This window comes from Hylobates moloch, unplaced genomic scaffold (assembly GCF_009828535.3).
Source record: "Hylobates moloch isolate HMO894 unplaced genomic scaffold, HMol_V3 SCAFFOLD_12, whole genome shotgun sequence".
Classification (NCBI taxonomy): domain Eukaryota; kingdom Metazoa; phylum Chordata; class Mammalia; order Primates; family Hylobatidae; genus Hylobates; species Hylobates moloch.
Genome location: NW_026652287.1, coordinates 13,259,613 through 13,282,506, shown reverse-complemented (window position 1 = coordinate 13,282,506; position 22,894 = coordinate 13,259,613). Strand labels below are relative to the sequence as shown.

The 22,894-nt window shown below is 44.1% G+C and overlaps 1 protein-coding gene across 1 annotated transcript in view; it reads left to right on the top strand.

The window, feature by feature from the left end:
- The first annotated feature begins 405 nt into the window (after positions 1-405).
- TMEM233 (transmembrane protein 233) overlaps positions 406-22,894 on the top strand; it is a 43,086-nt gene continuing 20,597 nt past the window's right edge. Inside the window, exon 1 of the mRNA XM_032168546.2 lies at positions 406-666. Within this exon, the coding sequence (XP_032024437.1) occupies positions 481-666 (186 nt within the window). The 5' untranslated portion in view covers positions 406-480. The remainder of the gene's footprint in view (positions 667-22,894) is intronic.

Below are 22,894 nucleotides of genomic sequence, written 5' to 3'. Positions count from 1 at the left end.
ACTGGATAGGGTTGGTCCTGTCCCATCTAAATGTATTAGAATTAAGTGACTTTTAAAAATGAGCTGGTCATCTTCAGCCCGTGGGCTGGCCAATTTGGAACTTAATGGGCCTTTGCGTCCTCCTTCCCTGAGCCTCCTTTTATTCCAGACTTCTCAGCGTGAGTCTGTACGTCCTCCGACGATCTCAGGGAGTGGGGTGCCTTCATCTGCCTGTTCCCTGTTTCTCAGGCTGACGTTCCCGCTGTCCTCCCCGCCTTCCCTCACTCCTTTTCTCCCTCCCTTCCTCCTTGTGGGGAGGCTCTTGGCCGGGGTCCCTGAGCCCGGGCGGGTGCTGGCAGAGGACGCAGAAGGGGTGAGGTCACGTCTCCCTTGAGCCCCGAGCCGCTGGCTTTTCAGAGCCTCGCCACAAGCCGGTGGCCAGAGCCCCAGACCACACAGACCGTGCATTCCTCCACCCTCCCCGCGCCGCCGGCCTCGCCCATGTCTCAGTACGCCCCCAGCCCGGACTTCAAGAGGGCTTTGGATAGCAGTCCCGAGGCCAACACTGAAGATGACAAGACCGAGGAGGACGTGCCCATGCCCAAGAACTACCTGTGGCTCACCATCGTCTCGTGTTTTTGCCCTGCGTACCCCATCAACATCGTGGCTTTGGTCTTTTCCATCATGGTGAGTGAATCACGGCCAGAGGCAGCCTGGGAGGAGAGACCCGGGCCGCTTTGAGCCCCTGCAGGGGAGTCCGCGCGCTCCCTGCGGCTCCCTTCCTCACGGCCCCGCCCGCGCTAGGTGTTCTTTGTCCTCGCACCTTCTCCTCACCTTTTTCGGGCTCTCAGAGCTCTCCCCGCAATCATCAGCACCTCCTCTGCACTCCTCGTGGTACTCAGAGCCCTGATCAAGCTTCCCCCAGGCTAGCTTTCCTCTTCTTTCCAGCTCCCAGGGTGCGTTTCCTCTCCAACCCGGGGAAGTTGTTCCGTGGACTTGGCTGACTCCTCTGACCTTCCTAGGCACTTGCCTGGAGCTTCTCAACCCTCTTTTCTAGAGCCCCAATGCGCGCCACCCTAGCGAGCGGCAGTAAGCTCATTCCCCGAGCGCGCAGGCTCTACGTTCCTTTCCCTGCCGCGCCGCGGTCTCCTGCTCTCCAGCGCCCAGGACTGTCTCTGTCTCAGCCTGTGCTCCCTTCTCTGTTTGCTGCGCCCAAGGGCACCGTTTCCGCCAGTCTCCAGGGGGTCCCCAGGCGATTCCTGATGCCCCCTCCTTGATCCCCTGTTTCCGCGCTTTGGCACGGCACGCTCTGTCCAGGCAACAGTTTCCTCTCGCTTCTTCCTACACCCAACTTCCTCTCCTTGCCTCCCTCCGGCACCCCTTTTTAACGCGCCCGAGGCTGGCTCACACCCGCTACCTCTTTAGGCCTTTCTTGGGCTCCCCGTGTGCCCCCCTCACCAGCAAAGTGGGTGCGCCTCTCTTACTCTTTCTACCCAGCGCGTCGTAGTTCCTCCCTGTTTACCGCGCACTGGCCCTAACCTCGCTTCTCTTGGTGTCCCCCAGGGCTCCCAGGCGCCCTCCACCGCTCTGTCCTGCGCCCGGGGCTCTCCCGGGAATGAACTAGGGGATTCCACGCAACGTGCGGCTCCACCCGCCCTCTGCGCTCAGGCCTCCCGAGCGGCCCGCCTCTCTAGGAGTGGCCGCTGGGGCCTCTAGTCCGCCCTTCCGGAGCTCAGCTCCCTAGCCCTCTTCAACTCTGGTAGGAACACCCGAGCGAACCCCACCAGGAGTGCGACGAGCGAGCGCCTGCTAGGCCCCCGCCTTATTGACTGCAGCAGCTGGCCCGGGGGTGGCGGCGGGGTGAGGTTCGCACCGGCACTGTCCCGGGACAACCCTTGCGGTTGCGCTCCCTCCCCCACCGGCTCACCTCGCCTGTAGCTGGGCCACGGAACTCCCTGGCCACAGACGCAGAGCCCTGATTCAGCACGGTGAAAATCGCGAGCCACCCGTCCCCCGTCAAGTCCGCCCACACTTGCCCATGGGTGGTGGCACCATATTCGATTCGTGGGCACGTGCAAGGCTCCATTTGCACCCGTAACTTGCCCTTTCCCAAACCCGGTTTGTGGACGGCGTCTGCACCAATACGAAAGCGCGCAGCCGCTGCAAGTTCAGACAGGTCTGTATCCAAATCCCAATTCTCCCACTTTCTAGCAGTGTGATCTCTGAAGTCACTGCATCTCTGAACCTCAGTCTCTTTGTAAAACCGGAATAATCATAGCCATGTTTCTTGGGGTTGTTGGGAGCATTCATGCCATAATAATTGTAAAGTGCTTAGAACAGTGACCAGCATGGTATCTTTACAAAATCTTTACTCAAATGTCACTTCATGAGGCCTTCTGTGATTACTGTTTAAAATCAGGACTCCCACCCACCCACCCCGCGCAAGCTCTGTTCTTCCTTCCCTGCTACCTTTTGACCAAATTACTTCTCTCCATCTGATATAGTATTTTAATTATTTGTATGTTTACAGTCTGTGTCCCTCTCATTAGAATATAAGCTCCATGAGGGCAGGAATATTTGTTGGTTCCTGTATCTTCAGCATCTAGAAGAAAATCTGGCACGTGGTAGATGCTTAATAAGTATTATGAAATGAATGCATGCATGAATGAATGGTGTGGATGAATCATTGACCTTTTTATCCCATCCTGGAGGCCCAGAAACCGTCGCATCCGGTTCCTTCCCACCAACCAGCCAATTTCCTCCCTTCCTTCCTCTCCCCATATATCCGGTCTTGACTTTTTTTGCCGAGAGTCTGGAAACGATGCTGCAGCCAAATTCTCCAGGCAGCAGCAGACTGTCTGGCTGGCACTGGTGCCCACATTCTATCCTGGTTTATTAATGAAGCAGCCAATTCACTCCTTTCCCAGTGCCACTTAGAAAACTGCCTGCAAAGGCTTTTTCCCTCATTGGTCTGAAATGAGCTGGCACTCCAGCTGGTAGTGACAGGTCAGATATTAATGATGCTGCTTGGTATGCCCTGGGAGATGAGGTTTGCACATGCTTTGAATTGAAACTTCCTTTTCTAATCCCCTCTTCCCCATTCCCTCCCCCACTGGAGATAGTTTACTATGGACAAGTTTGTATCTCTTTTTTTTTTTTTTGAGGCGGAGTCTTGCTCTGTCACCCAGGCTGGAGTGCAGTGGCACAATCTCGGCTCACTGCAACCTCCACCTCCCGGGTTCAAGCGATCCTTCCACCCCAGCCACCCCAAACAGCTGGGACTACAGACGCGGGCCACCACGCCCGACTAATTTTTGTATTTTTAGTAGAGACAGGGTTTCACCATGTTGCCCAGGCTGATCTCAAACTCCTGACCTCAAGTGATCCGCCCACCTCAGCCTCCCAGAGTGCTGGGATTACATGGGTGAGCCACTGCACCCAGCCAAGTTTTGTACCTTTTTAAACCCTTGGTTTCTTCATCTATAAAATGGGAATGTGAAAGCTGTTTTAAGTTGAGCAAAACTGTTGTAAGGATGAAACAAAACAAAGCATTCTAGCTCTTAGCACTATGCTAGGTACATGCAATAATTGTCAGACAGATGTATAGATTTGGAACCTGGAGATATCATGTTACATATGAAAACAAACAGAAATTCTAAACGGTGTGTCCTACACCCTTCCTGTTGCACTGGAAGTCTTTTTCCATTGATATAGTGCAGCTCTGGGCTTGATCAGTTTCATCACAAGGACTCCAAAGGACAAAGGACAAAGAGGAAGAGGAAGGATGTGCAGTAGGAAGGTGGGAGACCAATTCTGCCAGGTGTTTGCTTCCCCTAGGGTCTCTTGTGATGTTTAGTCCTGGCAATTTTCAACTCTCACTTCTCTGTAATTTATGATTTGTGGTGCTCTCAATGATTTGGGGTGTTACTGGCATTTGGTGGAAAGAGCCAAAGTACTAATGTCTGCCATGCTAGGGGCTGTCCCCCAATGAAGAATGGACACATGCCCAATACCAAGACCATCCCAATGAAGAAGCACTGTAGGATGATGCAAATTGATATAAACATGGATGTGTGGAACATATTGACAAGGCTCAAAATAATTAGTTTCCAGAATGGTAAAAAAAAGAGCCAACAATCTCAAAACAATCAATACTTAAATATTTATTACAACAAGCCTGAGAAGCTTTCTATAAAATCACCAAATTAGAGTAGGTGGTGGCAAAGAAAACTACTTTGGAAAAATACACATTCAAGAAGAGTGTTCTTTGAGTTGTGGATTTCTGTGTTCTTTCTACCACCCCATGTAGATCGAGGGGAGTCCTGGGGTCCTGGGGGTTAGGAAATGGCACACTACAGACGAGTTCTAGTCCAACATGTCGTGTGGTATTGGATGTTGATGGGTCAAGCATTGTCAAGGACACAGAAGTGTTTCTTCCTCTATGTATTCTAAGTCTATTTATTGAAAGCATACTTAACTTCAATTTGAGGGACGCACGTCTCAAGAATTTCCCCCTAGACTGGGTTCCTAGTAGCTCATATTGCATCTTTGTGCAAATCTGAATATGGCACATTTTCTCCATGCAGACACAGCCCTCCACCAGGGCACATAGCTTGGTGAGGTGCACAAGCTGGCTTTCAAGCCTCATTCATCATGATCCCACCCATCCCTGGCTCCCTGTTTATTCCATGTGAAAGAACCCTATAATTTCCTAATGTGGCCCTCGACCTTGGAGAAAGAATATTTATTTGTTATTCAACATGTATTTATTGAGCATCTATTATGTGCCAGGCTCTATTCCAGCTATTCCTTTATCAAGTGGCAAATAAGATCAGCAAGGTCTCTGCCCTCCTGGATCTCAAAGAAGTGGGGCTCTAGGCAAGTTGCAAGAGTGTTGGCAAATTTAGGGTTAGTTCACTCTCAGGTAGCTGGAATTTGCTACCTGACTCAGAAGATGAGTTTGTGCCAACCCTCAATTCTTGATGACATCATGATGTAATCGTTTGCAAAACTGAACCAACTGGTCACTCTAATCATGGATACAAAATAACCAATGACTTTTGACTGGGTGGCTTATAAGCTTTTCATTAGCGTGTCTGTCTCACACCTACCAATAGGTGTGTGGGGATTTGCCCATTCTTCATTGGCGGACAATTCATAGCATGGCAGGACAGCAGTACTTTGAGTCTTTCCACCAAATGCCAGTAGCACCCCCAAATCACTGAGACCACCACAGATGCTCCCACATTTCTAAATGCCTTCATGGGGAACGGTGCAACCCCTAGTCGAGATTTTCAAGCACACCATTTCCTGAGATGTCTTACACACATCCCTGTCTAGAGACCAACCATTAAGGTTCGAATCCTTTTCTTTGATGTGCTTATGATTTTATGCAAGTGCCTTGATCTTTCTGAAGCCTGGCTTTTCCACCTTGTAAAATGGGGGTTGTGACAGTATTTACCCAAGTGCAATTGTGGAGACTAGATAATAAAAGTTAAAAGTTTTCAGGTCACTGCTTAGAACACAGCTAGAATTCAATAAGTATTGATGTTGATGATGGTGATGTAGATGATGGAAGATGTGTCTATTCTAGAGATAGGAGCCATTATCTTTTCCAGTTTTTCTGTTTTTACTGAGACTAGCAAATTTGATAAGAATAAAAACAATGACCAGTAGTAGACATGTAACTGGAATAAAAATTTGTTGCAGCATAAAGGTAAATATTGATGCCAAACGGAAACACATACAAATAAGCAAAGAGGATTTTTGGTTAATCGTGAAATATTGAACATACCTGTTTTGCTCCCACCCCTTCTGAGATCACTTAAAATGATAGTAAGTGCTATTTGGTAGCACAATAGGGTGACTATAGTCAATAATAACTTAATTGTAATTTTTAAATAACTTAAAAAGTGTACTTGCATTGTCTGTAACGTAAATGATAAATGCTTGAGGGGATGGATACCCCATTCTCCATGATGTGCTTATTTCACATTGCATGCCTGTATCAAAACATCTCATGTACCCCGTAAATGTATATACCTACTATGTGCCCAGAATTTAAAAAAGAAGTGGTAGTAAATGAATTTAAAAGGATACAAACACTCAAGGACAAATCAGGAAAACAGAAGAAGAAATGAGATGGTGACAAAATCTTAGATGATGGAAAATAGCTGGTTGGGCATCAACTAATTTTACGTAGTAGATGACACTGAAATCTAAATCCTGCACAAATAGTAGCCAACAAGAAGAAAGTCAATTTTCTCTGCAAAACTCTAGGAAAGCTCAGAAATTGGAGGTACTAGCTGAAGATACTGCCTTTGATGTCAGGAATAAAAGGTAGGGAAAATCTTTGAAAGTCTGTTTATGAAGTCGTGGAACTGCCGGAGATCACCTACCACCCCACACAGCCAGGCCCCCACTTCCTCACCAACTCAGACAGAAGATTAGAGATTTTCTCTCTGGTAAGATTAAACAGAATGACTCTAGACACCAGGCACAGCTGAGAGAAGGGTTTAGGTGCCAAGCTGAAAACGAGATTAATGGAAAGCTGCAACGTTGAACAAGGACGCTCCTTCCCCAACTTGGTTTCCTGGACAGAAATCGGAGAATTTCTCTCCAAGGATGTGACCAGTCCAAAAGTAAAAATCTTTAGGAGTCCTCCAGAGAGAGGATGCAATCCACCCACCCATTAACAAGCTCCATCCTCATGCGAAAAACTCCCAAGCAGCTTTTCAGTGTCTCACTTTCAAATATGATGAGTCAACTAAAGATTATCAGACATATGAAAAACTCTTCTGAAATAAAAGACCTGCGGTTTACAAAAAAAAAAAAAAATGAAGTATAAGGTAAATATAAGATGTAGAAGAAAACTTCAAGAATAGGTGAGTAGCATCCCCAGAGAATAAGAAACTATATTGTGTCCACAAGACAAGAACAGGCTGAAAAAAATAAAACAGCCAGAGAAGCAAAACAGAGCTCTTGGGAATTAAAAAACATGTGGGTAGATTAAAAAAAAAAAAAACAGTAGAAGCTCCTTTGAGCTGGAGCTGAAAAAATAAAATAAAAATAGAGAAAGATTGCAAGTTAATGTCGAGGGAGCCTGAAGAAGTAATGCGAAAATCAAAAAGATGGAAAATATGGAAGTCACCCAAGTGTCCATCAATGGATGAATAGGTAAACAAAATATGTTATATACATAAAATTGAATATTATTCAGTCTTTAAAAGGAAAGAAATTCTGACATGGGCTACAACCTGGATGAACCTTGAAAATACTAGGCTAAATACAAGAAGCCAGTCACAAAAGGACAAATATATGATTCCATATAAGTGGAAACTTATATGAAATACCTAGAGTGGTCTAATTCTTGAGACAGAAAGTAGAATGGTGGTTGCCAGAGACTATGGGGAGAGGGAAATGGGGAGTTACTGTTTAATGGGTACGTAGTTTCAATTCTGAAGATAGGAAAGTTCTGGGAATGGATAGTGGTGATGGTTGTACAACAATGTGAATGTATTTAATGCCATTGAACTGTATACTTAAAAGCAGTTAAAATGGTAAATTTTATGTTATGCATATTTTACCACAATAAAAAATAAAGGAGGGAAATATTCTCCAAAAAAGATAAAAATAGTCAAAAATATATATAATAAAATTTGATACTCATTCCCAGAAATCTAACATCTAAAAGGAAAGTTCCACAAAAAGGAAAGAACAAAGAGAATTAAAGAGAGGAAATTATCAAATAAGTAATATAGAAAAAACTCCCAGAACTGAACGCATGAATTTCCAGATTAAAAGAATCCCCCAATACTCAATAAAGTGAATGAAGCAAGACATACCAAGGCACATCTTGGTGAAATTTCAGAGGTTCAAGGGTAAAATTTCTCTCCAATTCTGTAAACTTTGAAAGAAAGGGAACATTATTAATCCACATATGGATTAATAATGGCTTCAGAATTCTTATCAGGAATGCTGAAGGCTAAACAACAGTGAAAAGATGACTTCAAAAATCCTGAAAGAAAATTATTACTTCAATTCTAGACCCATCTAAATAATCATTCAAGGGAGAGAGAAGAATAAAGACATTTCCAGACATTTAAGATCTCAAACAAATGGCCTAGCATACATCTTTTCTCGGAAAGTCATGGGCGAATGTGCCTCCCAAAAAGAAGGGAGTAAGTCAAGAAAAAGATATGGGATCCCGAAAAGGGATTCAACACAGAAAAGGGACAGAGAAATGCTCCTGAAAAAAAGGCAACCAGTCTCACACCCACAGAAGATGCAGTTGATAATGGATGGTTGGCCTGAAGGCTTTGTCACAACCCATTATCTGGTTGTGGGCTGGCACCGTAAGCCACAGCCATGCCCCAAGTCTGACCATACCTGCTGTGGATGATAAGGTCAGTGGTCAGTAAATACTCACAGGATGAAAAACAAACCAAACCACGTGTTTTTTCCATCTGACCCAAGCTCCACCAGAGCTTGAAACATAGTTTTGACTGCTCACCCATCAAAACTGCTTCAGGTGGACTTCAGCTAGGTGTAGGGTGAAGATCATGTGTGTCTGTGAACTTGGAAATAGCAGGTCTTGGTGCAGGCAACTGATCCAGAGGGCTTGACGCTGCACACTAGTTGGAGCACCGAATGCTGATTCATTGGATCTCTCCCTGTCACTTCTCCCAATGTTCTCTGGCTCTTTCCACAGCTGAGATTGTCACCTGAGAAATGGGGTATTAAAATTACAGACCCCTGTGATTTATTTCTTGTGAATTTCTTGCTTGAAGCTCTGAAGAGCATTCAGATGGTTCCAGATGATGAAGACCCTGTCTGAAGTGTATCATCATGGGAAGGCCGCGTTCCAGATACCCATAGATTTTGCAAATATGCACATTTCCCCCAGCAGCCCTGCCTCATCGGTTACTTTCATAAGTTTTGCCACTTGGTGGCCACTGACATCTGGTATTTGGGAACCTAGAATTTAAACTGTTTTTAGAGTCCTTTCAGATCATTAGCAGTACAGACTACGTCTATTTCAAGATGTAAATCTGTGTGCTCCTAATTTTAAAAAATACATTTTAAGAGCCATTTAAATTTACTGATGACATGCTGTAATGGCTGGGTTTGTTGTAACATAATATGTGGGGATAGAGATAAAACAAGATTGGCCACTAATGCATGACAGTGGAAGCTTGGTTATGGGAACGTGGGGATTTATTATATTACCCTGTCAAACTGTGTATGCATTTAAAACTTTCCATAATAAAAAGTAAAAAGTGGGCCAGGCATGGTAGCTCACGCCTGTAATCCCAGCACTTTAGGAGGCTGAGACGGGTGGACCACCTGAGCACAGAAGCTCGAGACAAGCCTGGGCAACATGATAAAACCCCGTCTCTACAAAAACAAAAAAAAAAAGAAAAAATTAGCTGGGCACAGTAGTGAGTGCCTGTAATCCAAGCTACCCAAAAGGCAGAGGCAGGAAATCACTTGAGCCCAGGAGGCAGAGGTTGCAGGGAGCCGAGATCATGCCACTGCACTCTAGCCTGGGCAACAGAACGAGACCCTGTCTGAAAACAAACAAACAAACAAAGTAAAAAGAAAGAAATTCAGATAGAACCTCCCCTCCTAAGTCATTATCTGCCCGGATGAGTGGCAGATAAGACAACAAGACAGCAGCTATTAAATGAGTTGGCCAAAAAGGCCGTGGTTGAGATAGAGCTTGTCGTTAATTAGTAAGAAAACTGTTTCTGGCTTATGTGTGAATGTCAATGACGACTTTGAAGAATATCTTCAAATAATCATCAAAGGGAGCCCAGGTAGGACTCACATCCTAGAATTTTAATCACCTAAGAATCTTGTTAAAATGCAGACTCCACTCCTCTTTCAAGGCTCAGCTAGAAAATCACCTCCTCCATGAAGCCTTTTTTGATTGCCTCCTCTCTTTCACTCAAGATTGTGCCCTCTTTACTCTGAACAGATTTCCTCTTGGATCATCTTTACTTCCTTGCACTGATTTGTGTATGTGAGCCCCTTAAGATTACACTGTTAGCCCCAGCACCTAGCACAATATCAAGCATAAAGTCCACATGTAACAAACATTTGATGAGTGAATAAATGAATTAATGAATGAATGACTACATAGGCCAAAGTCTGCTCCTACCTTTATCTCTGAGGGTTTGCTTCCCTTCCTCAACTGTGCTCTGCATTCCTGCCAAAACCTTTTTTGGAAAACATCCAGGAGACTCAGGCAAATGCCAAGGGTCACTGAGAGGTTGGCCAAGGCTTGGTTCACAAGGATAATTTTCCTGGCTGGTCCAGAGCTCACCAATATGCTCACACTGTAGACCAGCTGGTCCACATTTAGAAATGTGTCTTTATTCTCAGCTTGTTAGTTCAGGGCAGGACACTCTTCAGCTCAAAGCTCCTCATCCAAAAATGTAAGCCTGAACATACCTGAGAATGTCCAGGTCTGCAAGTTCAAGAATTAAGCCAGACTTTCCAACATGGTGCATCTCAGAAAACTAGTTGTGTGTGGTGGTAACAAATTTTACCAAAAAAGGTACAGGTGCAGGAGAGGATTAAATTGAGAAACCAGGCCGGGTGCGGTGGCTCATGCCTGTAATCTCAGCACTTTGGGAGGCCGAGGCGGGCGGATCACGAGGTCAGGAGATCGAGACCATCCTGGCTAACACGGTGAAACCCCGTCTCCACTAAAAATACAAAAAATTAGCCGGGCGAGGTGGTGGGCGCCTGTAGTCCCAGCTACACGGGAGGCTGAGGCAGGAGAATGGCGTGAACCCCGGGGGTGCGGAGCCTGCAGTGAGCCGAGATCGCACCACTGCACTCCAGCCTGGGTGAAAGAGCGAGACTCCGTCTCAAAAAAAAAAAAAAAATTGAGAAACCAAATGCTGAGTTGAGCAAAAGTTAAGTCTTTTCTTTCCTTTGGAGCTTTTTGGAGCGTTTGACAAACCCCTGTGCATTATGGCTCTTTAATGGAATAATATAGTATGGGGCATTTACTAAGCATTTTCCCGGATTCTTGGATCATAAGGCTAATATGCCACAGCATACATTTTGGGAAATACTGTTCTTAACACTATCTTGGTTCTCACTTTAATGAGTACAGCTGCTATTGATATGGGAAGATTGCATGGTACTCCATCCTTAACATTCTTGCATTGTAGACCCACCTCTCCCCCTTTCTTCCAACTTGCTTGTTTTTTGGTTTGGTTGGTTTTTGTTGTTTTTTGTTTTTGAGACAGGGTTTTACTCTGTCACCCAGACTGGAGTGCAATGGTGCAATCATGGCTCACTGCAGCCTCAATCTCTGGCTCAAGCGATCCTCACACTTCAGTCTCCAAAGTGCTGGAATTACAGACATGAGCCACTATGCCTGGCTAATTTTTTAATTATTTTTTAGAAACAGGGTCTCCCTGTGTTGCCCAAGCTGGTCTCTAACTCCTGGCCTCAAGTAATCTTCCCGCCTCAGCCTCCAAAGTGCTGGGATTACAGGCATGAGCCACCATGCCTGGCTAAGTTGGGTGTTTTTAATGAGTCTCCCTAGCCAAACTTTTGCTAATTTCCTTCTTCCCTCATTCTCTTTTTTTTGCCATGGGTGAAATTCAGAAACTTGTCTTTCTGTTTCCTTTACCCTTTGTATCATATCTTCTATTCCCCAAACTAAAGGAGACTTTCTCTATTTTACTCCTTCTTTTGATAACTTTATTTGTTCTTTGCTGTGGGTAATTTTTATAGTAGTTTAGTATTTCTATTACTATTGTTATTGTAACATTTATACATTTGTCTTTACTTTTTAAAGCATTTCATATTGACACAATTTCACTTGTTCCTTGCAAAAATCCCAGCAAGGGACATAAGAAAGCTCTCCTCCTTATTTATCCTTAAGAAACTGAGGCTCAGAAATGTGGTAAGCCTCTCCAACAAAATCAACCATGACAGTCCTTACCCCCATGAAGCATTATAATCAGACAGCTATGCCTTTCCTTTTTTTTTTTTTTTTTTGAGACAGGGTCTCACTCTGTTGCACAGGCTGGAGTGCAGTGGTACAGCCACAGGTCACTGCAGCCTTGACCTCCCCAGGCTCAGTCGATCCTCCCAGTTCAGCCTCCTAGGCAGCTGGAACTATAAGCACGCACCACCATGCCCAGCTAAACTTTTTTTGTATTTATTGTATAGATGGTTCACCATGTTGCCCAGGCTGGTCTTGAACTCCTGTGCTCAAGAGTTCTATCCCCCTCAGCCTCCCGAAGTGCTGGGATTAGACGCATGAGCCACCACGTCTGGCCCTGCCTTACCCTTTGATAGGAAACAGCTTTGATTGTTCTGGAAGCTTTCTCTTTTAACAGATTTACCCCCATCAATATAAGAAGCATCATACAATACTCTCAATCAAGCCTGGCAGAATTCCTCCCTAGCTTTTGGCTCTAACGATAGACAGCCAAAAGGACAATTCTCACTTGTCCTGAAAATATTTATGGAGAGAAAAAGCCCAAAAGCCCAAGAAGAAGAGAGACGAGCATGAATGAATTAACGGTGCTGAAGAGGAAATGCACCTTGTAGTCTGGAAGCCCAGTCTCAGAATGCCCAGCACGACTTTTAGGTGTAGAAACAGGAGCAAGCAAAATCTAAACTAGAAATCCCAAAGTCATCCAAAAACTCAGATGTTATTCCTAAAAATATTTACTAAGTGCCCACATACATCAAGCTATTTTGATGGGAGCCTGCTATCTAGGAGTTTGAAATTTAAAACAATATTGATCTACTTAAAAAGAGTTTCTTGCACCTGGAAAAAAGTATCAGACTATGTTCAGAAATTTATGTAAGTCTACAGATGGAGGGGAGTATAAGGAGGGGACACTGGGAAAGAAAGAAACAGAGACAGAGACAGAGAAAGGGAGAAAACTCACTTCTCACTAACCAAGTATGTACCAGAGATAAAGGAATGAAGATGATGAGGATGGTTTTGAAAGAGAGAAGACATGGTTTGAAGAATAAAAAACATGTTCTAAAAAAAAAGATGTTCTAAAATTTGAAGAATTAGAAGATGTGGTTTGAAGAAAAAAAAGTTCTAAAAAAAAACATGTTCTAAAATTAGGATTTCAGTATTGACTGAACTCAACAGATCAGAATATTGGCATTAGCAATAGCAAACAAAATTTAAATTTCCCGAAAAAATTTAGGAAACATACGAGGTTTATACAAAGAAAGTCTCACCAGGAGACTAAAATGAAAAACCATGAGCTAAAAGGAGCATAGTATTTACATATTAGATGTTCATCCAGCATTAGTTATGAAATAAATTATAAAATGAGTTCCTAAACATGAAGCATGGTGCCTATCACAGAGAAACTGCTTAATATTCATTATTGTTGCTATAAATGTAAAAGAGACATAAATATTGATTGCAAAATAGGAGATTGGCAAACCAAATAATAATCCATCTATTTATAACATAGAGTGTTACAGCACAGTTAGGATAGTGCTTTTGAAGAATTTTTATGATACAGGGAAATGCTTGGGTGAAGGGCCAAGTGGAAAAACAGGACAAAATACAAAATTGTCTGTGCAATGAGATCCTTCATTCTTTATCAATTAAAAGTAGCCATATACCCATACATGCACCCTCAAAAGTATGAACGTGCATGGGGGAAGAAAAGGCTGGAAAGTATTTCAAACTGTCTACAATGATTTCCTCTAAGTAGCAGGATTCTGGGCAGTTACAGTATAAAGAGTTATAATATGTAGAGCACAATCTCTATCATCAGACCCACCAGAGTTTGAATCTTGGCACTACTGTTTATTGTTAGGTGACATTCATTGAATTATTTAACCTCTCTGAGTCTCTATTTCCTCATCTGTAAATTGGAAACAATATCACCTACCTCCAAGGGATTGTTGTCTGAATTAAATGGGATAATATATGCAAAGTTCTTGACAAATCTTGCCTATTATCATTTCAAATATTCCTATCCAAAGTTTTAATATTTTCCAAAGTTTCTGTAAAAAGTATGTAGATCTCATTTCTAGTCTGAAATGAGCATTTTTCTAAAGATAAAAAGGAATTCAACAAGGAGAACAAGGTTAGTAATTAGATGCAATTTTTTTTTTTTTTTTTTTTGAGACAGAGTCTCGCTTTGTCACCCTGGCTCCCAGGCTCAAGTGCAGTGGTGCAAACGTGGTTCACTGCAGTCCCCACCTCCCGGGCCCAAGCGACCCTCCTGCCCCATCCTCAGGCCCCCAAGTCCCCAAGTAGCTGGGACTACAGGCATGCATCACCACACCCGACTAATCTTTATATTTCTTGCTGGTCTCCAAACTCCTGAGCTCAGGAGATTCTCCCACCTCAGCCTCTGAAAGTGTGGGGATTACAGGCATGAACCACCATGCCCAACTTGTAATTAGATGCATTCTTATCCACCCTAAAAGGTGATTCTTGCTCTAAATCATATATCATTCCAGAGCTGAAATGGTCAGCTCTCTAGTTAACTTCAGAAAAATGCGTTTATTCTGATATTTTATTCTAGTCTTGAAGATCATTGAGGACAGAGAAACTACAGCTTAGCACAGCTCCTGCCCCAAAGTTAATGCTAGGAGAGTTAACAGAAGTTTTGCTCTTGTTTTTGTTTTGTTCCAATTCCAGTGGGGTTTTTTAGCCTGAAATGGTAAGAAGTAGCTCTTTCTCTACCCAAGTAGAAGCTCACTCTAATATAAGCCCACTTTTTGGATCTATCTCCCAGCCAGAGAGAGGGCACCTGATGCTCCTGAGATAAATTCTTTATGTTTTTGAAAGACATGTGGCCCATGATCTTTTCCCTTGAAAAGATTCCCTTTACTAACTATTCTGTAGAAAGTATCTACCAAAAGGAGGAAATGGCAGACAGCAGCGAGAATGTCTCCATCACTTCAAACATCTCCCCAAATTGCTTGTCCACCTTCATGTTTGATTATAGCAAAGTCCAAGGCTTATTTTCAATGAGAAGGAAAATGAAGGAGGCTGAGGGAGTGGCAAATAGAAATCTGCAAGGCCAAAGATGGAGAAAGCCTGGGCCTCCAGCCTTCTCTTCCATTGATGGCCATCTCTAGCCCCTGCCGCCATGGTTAAGAAGCTGGTTGGGGTGGCAGTTGACTCTTATATTTAAAGAGCAAAGCTGGGAGAGGGAATTCAGATGAGGGGGAAGAGCTTAAAGTCAACATGAAGAAGCGTCACTTGAGTGTGCAACAGGGTGCTTGGTCCCCAGAGAAGGTTCCACAGCATCTGGGAAACTTTCTACTGCCATCCTTCAAGGGTGAAAATCAGGGAGGGACGTTCTCCCACATTCATTTATTCATTCAAAAATGTTTGAATACCTGCTATATGCCAAGCACTATGGCAGCCCTGGAGATACATGCCAGCCTTTCTTGGGTATTTCTTCATAGCAGCATGAGAATGAATTAATAGAGTAAAATTGGTACTGAGGGAGTGGGGCGCTGCTATAAGGATATGCAAAAATGTGGAAGCAACTTTGGAACAGGGTAACAGGCAGAGGTTGGAACAGTTTGGAGGTCTCAGAAGAAGACAGGAAAATGTGGGAAAGTTTGGAACTTCCTAGAGACTTGCTGAATGACCAAAATGCTGATAGTGATATGAACAATAAGGTCCAGGCTGAGGTGGTCTCAGATGGAGATGAGGAACTTTTTGGGAACTGGAGTAAAGGTCACTCTTGCTATGCAAAGAGACTGGATGCATTTTACCTCTGCCCTAGAGATCTGTGGAACTTTGAACTTGAGAGAGATGATTTAGGGTATCTGGCAGAAGAAATTTCTAAGCAGTAAAGCATTCAGAAGGAAGTAGAGCATAAAAGTTTGGAAAATTTGCAGCCCGGCAATGCAATAGAAAAGAGAAAGCTATTTTCTGGGGAGAAATTCAAGCCGGCTACAAAAATTTGCATAAGTAACCAGGAGCCAAATGTTAATCACCAAGACAATGAGCAAAATGTCTCCAGGGCATATCAGAGACCTTCAAGGCAGCCCCTCTTATCACAAGCCTGGAGGCCTAGGAGGGAAAAATGGTTTTATGGGCACAGGTGTACAGCCTCAGACATGATGCCCTGCATCCCAGCTGCTTCAGCTCCAGCCATGACCAAAAGGGGCCAAAGTATAGCTTGAGCCATTGCTTCAGAGGATGCAAGCCTCAAGCCTTGGGGACTCCCACAACATGTTAGGCCTGAGAGTGCACAGAAGTCAAGAATTGAGGTTTGGGAACCTCTGCCTAGATTTCAGAGAATATATGGAAATGCCTGGATGTCCAGGCAGAAGTTTGCTGCAGGCGTGGAGCCCTCGTGAAGAACCTCTGCTAGGGCAGTGTGGAAGGGAAATGTGGGGTCAGAGCCCCCCACAGAGTCCCCATGGGGGCACTGCCGAGTGGAGCTATGAGAAGAGGGCCACCATCCTCTAGACCCCAGAATGGTAGATCCACCAATAGCTTGCACCATGCACTTGGTGCAACCCACAGACACTCAACACCAGCCATGGAAGCAGCCAGGGTGGGGGCCATACCCTGCAAAGCCACAGAGGCAGAGCTGCCCAAGGCTATGGGAGCCCACCTCTTGCATCAGCGTGACCTGGATGTGAGACATGGAGTCAAAGGAGATTATTTTGAAACTTTAAGGTTTAATGACTGCCCTATTGGATTTTGGACTTACATCCTTTGTTTTGGTCAATTTCTCCCATTTAGAATGGGTGTATTTACCCAGTGCCTGTACTCCCATTGTAACAAGGAAGTGACTTACTTGCTTTTGATTTTACAGGCTCATAGGCTGAAGGGACTTGCCTTGTCTTCGATGAGACTTTGGATCTGGACTTTGGGGTTAATGCTGGATGAGTTAAGACTTTGGGTGACTGTTGGAAGGGCATGATTTTTGTGTCCTGAAATGTGAGGACATGAGATTTGGGAGGGGCCATGGATGGAATGTTGTGGTTTAGCTGTGTCCTTACCCAAATCTTATCTTGAATTGCAGTTTCCATAAGCCTCACCTGTCATGGGAGGGACCTCGTGGGAGGTAATGAATCATGGGGGGTGATTTCCCCCATGCTGTTCTCATGATAGTGAGTTCTCATGACATATGATGGTTTTATAAGGGGCTCTTCCCCAATTCACTCGGCACTCATTCTCTCTCCTGCTGCCCTGTGAAGAGGTGCTTTCCACCATGATTGTAAGTTTCCTGAGGCTTCCCCAGTCACGTGGAGCTGTGAGTCAATTAAACTTCTTTTCTTATAAATTAACCAGTCTCAAGTATTTCTTTATAGCAGCATGAGAATGGACTAATACAACTCATTAGTAGTCACTACTCATCCCCACAACCCCTGGCAATCTCTAATCTACTGTCTATCTCTATGGATATTTCTTATAAATGGAATCATACAATATGTGATCTTTCATATATGTCCTCTTTCGCTTAGCATCCTGTTTTCAGGGTTTATCCATGTTGTAGCATTAATCAGTACTTCCTTCTTTTTAAGGCTGAATAATATTCTGTTGTATGGATATTCTATATTGTGTTTTTCTATTCATTCATTGATGGACATTGGATTGATTCCATTTTTGGCTTTTAAAAATATGCTGCTATGAATATTCATGCACAACTTTTTTGTATGAACTTATGTTTTCAATTTTCTTTGGTGTAGCGCTAGGAGTGGAATTGTTGGGTGGTATGATAATGATATGTTTAACTTGTTGAGGAACTGCTAGACCATTTCCAAAACACCCACACAATTTTGCAATCCCACCAGCCCTGTACAAGGGTTCCAGTTTCTCTATATCCTCAATAACATGTTATTATCTTTTTTGCTGTGGCTATCCCAGTAGGTGCAAAGTGGTATCTTTCTGAGGTTTTGATTTGCATTTCCCTAGTGACTAATGATGTTGAGCATTTCCTGTGCTTACTGGCAATTTGTATATCTTCTTCAAAGAAATGTCCATTCAGAGACTTTGCCCTCTTTAACTGGGTTGTTTGTCTTTTTATGGTTGAGTTTAAGATATATATATGTGTGTATATATCTTAAACTCAATATGTGTATATATCTTAAACTCAATAAATATACATATATATTTATTGTTGAGTTTAAGATATATATATATATTCTAGATACAAATACTTCATCAGATATGTGATTTGCAAATATTTTCTCTCCTTTTTGTGGGTTTTCTGGCCCTTGCTTCTTTCACTGCTTTGTGAACCTTTTTTGAGAGGTCTGTTTATGTATCCCAGAGTTTTTCACAAAACTGCTTTCCATTTTTGCTTGTATCTCCTCCTTTGGCTCCCAACGTGAACACTGGGCGGGAGTACAGATTCAAAGGCAAACATCATGTTGGGCCAGGCTCTGAACTCAACTCCTAAGTCTGAATCCCAGCTCTGCTCTTATCCTAGCTTCTCTGAGACTAGGTTTTCCCACCTATACAATGGGAACATTAATGTCAACCTCTCTTTCAGTTTTCAAAATTAAGTCAGATAATGCTGGGCACCTTTACTGCCATCATCTCATTTAAGCCCTCACAACCAACCTGTGCACAGATATTCTTTTTTTTTTTTTTTTTTTTGAGACAGAGTCTCGCTCTGTCACCCAGGCTGGAGTGCAGTGGTGTGGTCTTGACTCACTGCAACCTCCACCTCCCGGGTTCAAGTGACTCTCCTGCGTCAGCCTCCTGAGTAGCTGGGACTACAGGCACGTGCCACCATGCCCGGCTAATTTTTTGCATTTTTAGTATAGATGAGGTTTCACCTTGTTAGTCAGGATAGTCTCAATCTCCTGACCCTGTGATTCCCCCACCTTGGACTCCCAAAGTGCTGGGATTGCAGGTGTGAGCCACCATGCCCAGCCCTGTGCATAGATATTCTTATCTCTATTTTACAAATGAGGAGGCCAGGTGCAGTGGCTCACACCTGTAATCCCAGCACTTTGGGAGGCCAAGGCAGGTGGATTGCTTGAGCTCAGGAGTTCCAGACCAGCCTGGGCAACATGATAAAACCCCGTTTTCAAAAAATACAAAAAATTGGCCGGGCGTGGTGGCTCATGCCTATAATCCCAGCACTTTGGTAGGCCGAGGCGGGCGGATCACGAGGTCAGGAGATCAAGACCATCCTGGCTAACACGGTGAAACCCTGTCTCTACTAAAAATACAGAAACAAAATTAGCCGGGCGTGGTGGTGGGTGCCTGTAGTCCCAGCTACATGGGAGGCTGAGGCGGGAGAATGGTGCGAACCAGGAGGCGGAGGTTGCAGTGAGCCGAGATCACGCCACTGCACTCCAGCCTGGGCGACAGAGCGAGACTCCGTCTCAAAAAAAAAAAAAAAATTAGCCAGGCGTGGTGGTGTGCACCTGTAGTCCCAGCTACTTAGGAGACTGAGGTGGGAGGATCACTAAAGCACAGGAGGTCAAGGCTGCAGTGAGCCGTGATTGCACCACTGCATTCCAGGTGATGTAATGAGACCCTGTCTCAAAAAAAAAAAAAGAAAAAGAGGAAAACTAAGGTTTTCTTTGTTTTTGTTTTTTTATTATTATACTTTAAGTTCTAGGGTACATGTGCACAACGTGCAAGCTTGTCATATAGGTATACATGTGCCATGTTGGTTTGCTGTACCCATCAACTCGTCATTTACATTAGGTATTTCTCCTAATGCTATGCCTCCCCTAGCCCCCCAATTGTTAGGTCAACCAAGCATTATTTTTACATACCAGTAATCATCAACTGTCCAAATGGCTAGATATTTGGGCAAATTCCTAAGAAGCCTGTTTCAAAAAAAAAAAAAAGTAGGGCTAAAGGTTGGAAAATGAAAACTTGGCTGTATTAATTTTTTCTTTTTTATTAGGAATATATATTAAGGGAATGCTAGGTGTCAGACCCTCCATTAGGCACTGGAGCAATGAATACAATGAGATATGGTCTGTGCCTTCACGAAGCTCACAGTCAGGTGGCAGAACAAACACTCAAAAGTAAACAGGCCGCTGAATCAAACGACTGTGACTCGTGTCAAGAGCACAAAGGAAATAAATCAGGAGCTGAGTCAGAACCCACTGACCATGGTCACAGGGCATACTTAAGATGTGGGGACCTGGCTGAGTACAGTGGCTCATGCCTGTAATCCCAGCACTTTCGGAGGCTGAGGCAGGATGATCACTTGAGCACAAGAGTCTGAGTCCAGCCTGGGCAACATGGCAAGACCCTGTCTCTACCAGAAAATGAAAAAATTAGTCGGGCGTGGTGGCATGCACCTGTGGTCCCAGCTACTCTGGAGGCTGAGGCTGGAGAATTGCTTGAGCCCAAGAGTTTGAGGCTGCAGTGAGCTATGATTGCACCACTGGGCAACAGAGTAAAACCTTGTCTCAAAAAATAAAAAATGAAGAGATGAGGAGGCCTGAGAAGGCTGCCCTGAAGGTGCCAACATGTCAGCCAAGACCAGAATGAGCAGATGCTGGCCACATGAGACAGAGAGAGAAGAGGGCCACAAGTAGAGAGGGGATGACCTGGACACAGACGGGGGCAGGAAACGGGGAGACAGCGAGCAAGGGAAAAGGCTCCAAACGAGATAGGAGAGGCTGCAGGGGCCACTCCTGCAGGGTTGGGAAGGGCAGAATGAAGAATGTGAGCTTCTCCCAGGGAAACAGGGAGCCATGGAAGGCTTTAGCACTGAGGAAGCACAATGTTCCAATCCCATCTACCCACCAGTAATCCCAGCAGGGATTACTTTGGGAGGCTGAGGCAGGCGGATCACCTGAGGTCAGGAGTTCAAGACCAGCCTGGCCAACATGTGAAAGCCCATCTCTAATAAAAATACAAAAATTAGCTGGGTATGGTGGCATGCATCTGTAATCCCAGCTACTTGGGAGGCTGTAACCTCAAACTCCTGTGCTCACTCAATCCTCTCACCTCAGCCTCCTGAGTAGCTGGGACTACAGGTACATGCCACCATACCTGGCTTTTTTGTCTTTTTTCTGAAACAGGGTCTTGCTCTGTCACTCAGGCTGGAGTGCAGTGGCGCAATCATAGCTCACTGCAGCCTTGAACACTGGGACTCAAGCAATCCTCCCACCTCAGCATCCCCAAGTAGCTGGGACTACAAGCACGTGCCACCATGCCAGCTAATTTTTTGTAGATAGAGGGTCTCCCTATCTTGCCCAGGTTGGTCTTGAACTCCTGGACTCAAGTGATCCTTCTGCCTTGGCCTCCCAAAGTGTTGGGATTACAGGCATGAATCACTGCACCTGGCATCCAGCTAATTTTTAAAATTGTTTTGTAGAGACAAGGGTCTTGCTATGTTGCCCAGGCTGGTCTTGAACTCCTGGACTCAAGTGATCCTCCTGCCTCAGCCTCCCAAAGTGCTCGGATTACAGGTATGAGCTGCTGCACCTGGCCTATTCATATGCTTACAACAAAGAGAGAAAAAAAAACACAAACTCCTGTGTGTCTGTGCCTGTGTGTGTATACAATCACTGTACCAAACTAGCCATGTGACTACGGACAAATTGCTTTGACTTCTTTGTGCTTCAGTTTTCCCATCTGTAAAATGGAAACCGCAAAGCACCTAGCTCATAGTGTTGTGAGGACCAATACAATAATCTTGAAAAACATTCAACACAGTGCCCGGCATATACTAAATGCCTCATAAATAGTATCTGTTATCATTGTTATTTTGTCAAAGAAAGACTTAAAGCCAAAACATTTAGAAAAGAAAAGATTTTACTTCAAAAGAAATGCAAGAGAATCCACCTTCAAAAAGACCAGCTAGCCAAAGCAAAACACAAGTATTTAAAAGAAAACAGATGCATAGTTGTCAAGGTGACCGAGTTGTTTTATATTAATCTGTTCCTGGAAAACAAAACAGTATCTTTCTGAAGATATTACAGTATCTACAAAGGAAGTAACCTGTGTTTAGACATCATAGTTGCAAAAGGTAGTGATGAAGTTGTCTTTGCCAAGATTTATGGGAAGTGCTCAAGGTTCTAATATTTGAGGGATCAGGACTAGACAGACTGACTGTTATTCTTAGTTTATCTCAGGGTGAAAATTGCTGTTTCTCTCTCCTGACTATGATACATGATGTGCTTAGTCATAATGGAAGCAGGAGAAAGTGTCAGTTTTCTTTTCATATTATTCATGCGGGGAAAAATCTAGAATCAGATGCACCAAACTGCTAATAAGGGTTATCTCTGGGAAATAAGATTAGGGAAAGAGCTTTACTATTGACTGTATGTGCTTCTGTAGCATTCAAATGTTTTACATGTTCACAAATTGCATTAGTAATTTTTAAAAGAACAAATAAGATCATATAAATTTTGAGTATCTAAAGCTGCCCCGTTTCTTCCTAGTTCTTCCATTCCAGATGGAATAGTTTACATTCTAAGCTCTTCAGAAAAAGATTTATAAACCATGCACTTTCTCTAAAATCCATTTCCACCGCTTCAGTCTGTCACATCTGCCAGGAGAACCTCAATATAAAATTCCAATTAAAAGAGGAAAAGAATTACAGTGACATGTTGGGGAGGCAGGGAAAGAATTCTTTCTGCTTCACTGTTAGTTCTCTACCCTTAAGCCCGAGACCCCCCAGCCATGGAAATCCTTCACAGTGAAATCTCAGAGTTGGAGTCTCCCACTCTCGTCCCTCCCCACATCTTCTTACTTTTACCCAGCAGATCTACCCGTGGGCAGCCCTTTTCCCAAGTACCAGGGGAGAAAATGGATTCAGGAAAGGATTTGTGGGGAGAGGAGAGTCCACACTTAATACTGAAAGAGGCTTTTCATCTGTTTTTCAAGCCAACAGCAGCCCCATTCCTAGATTCACTCAAGGTCTCCCTTACATGTCCCTGGAAAGATGGTGGTTTGCAAAGAGAGGAGGGTCACATACAAGATGCCAGAGTG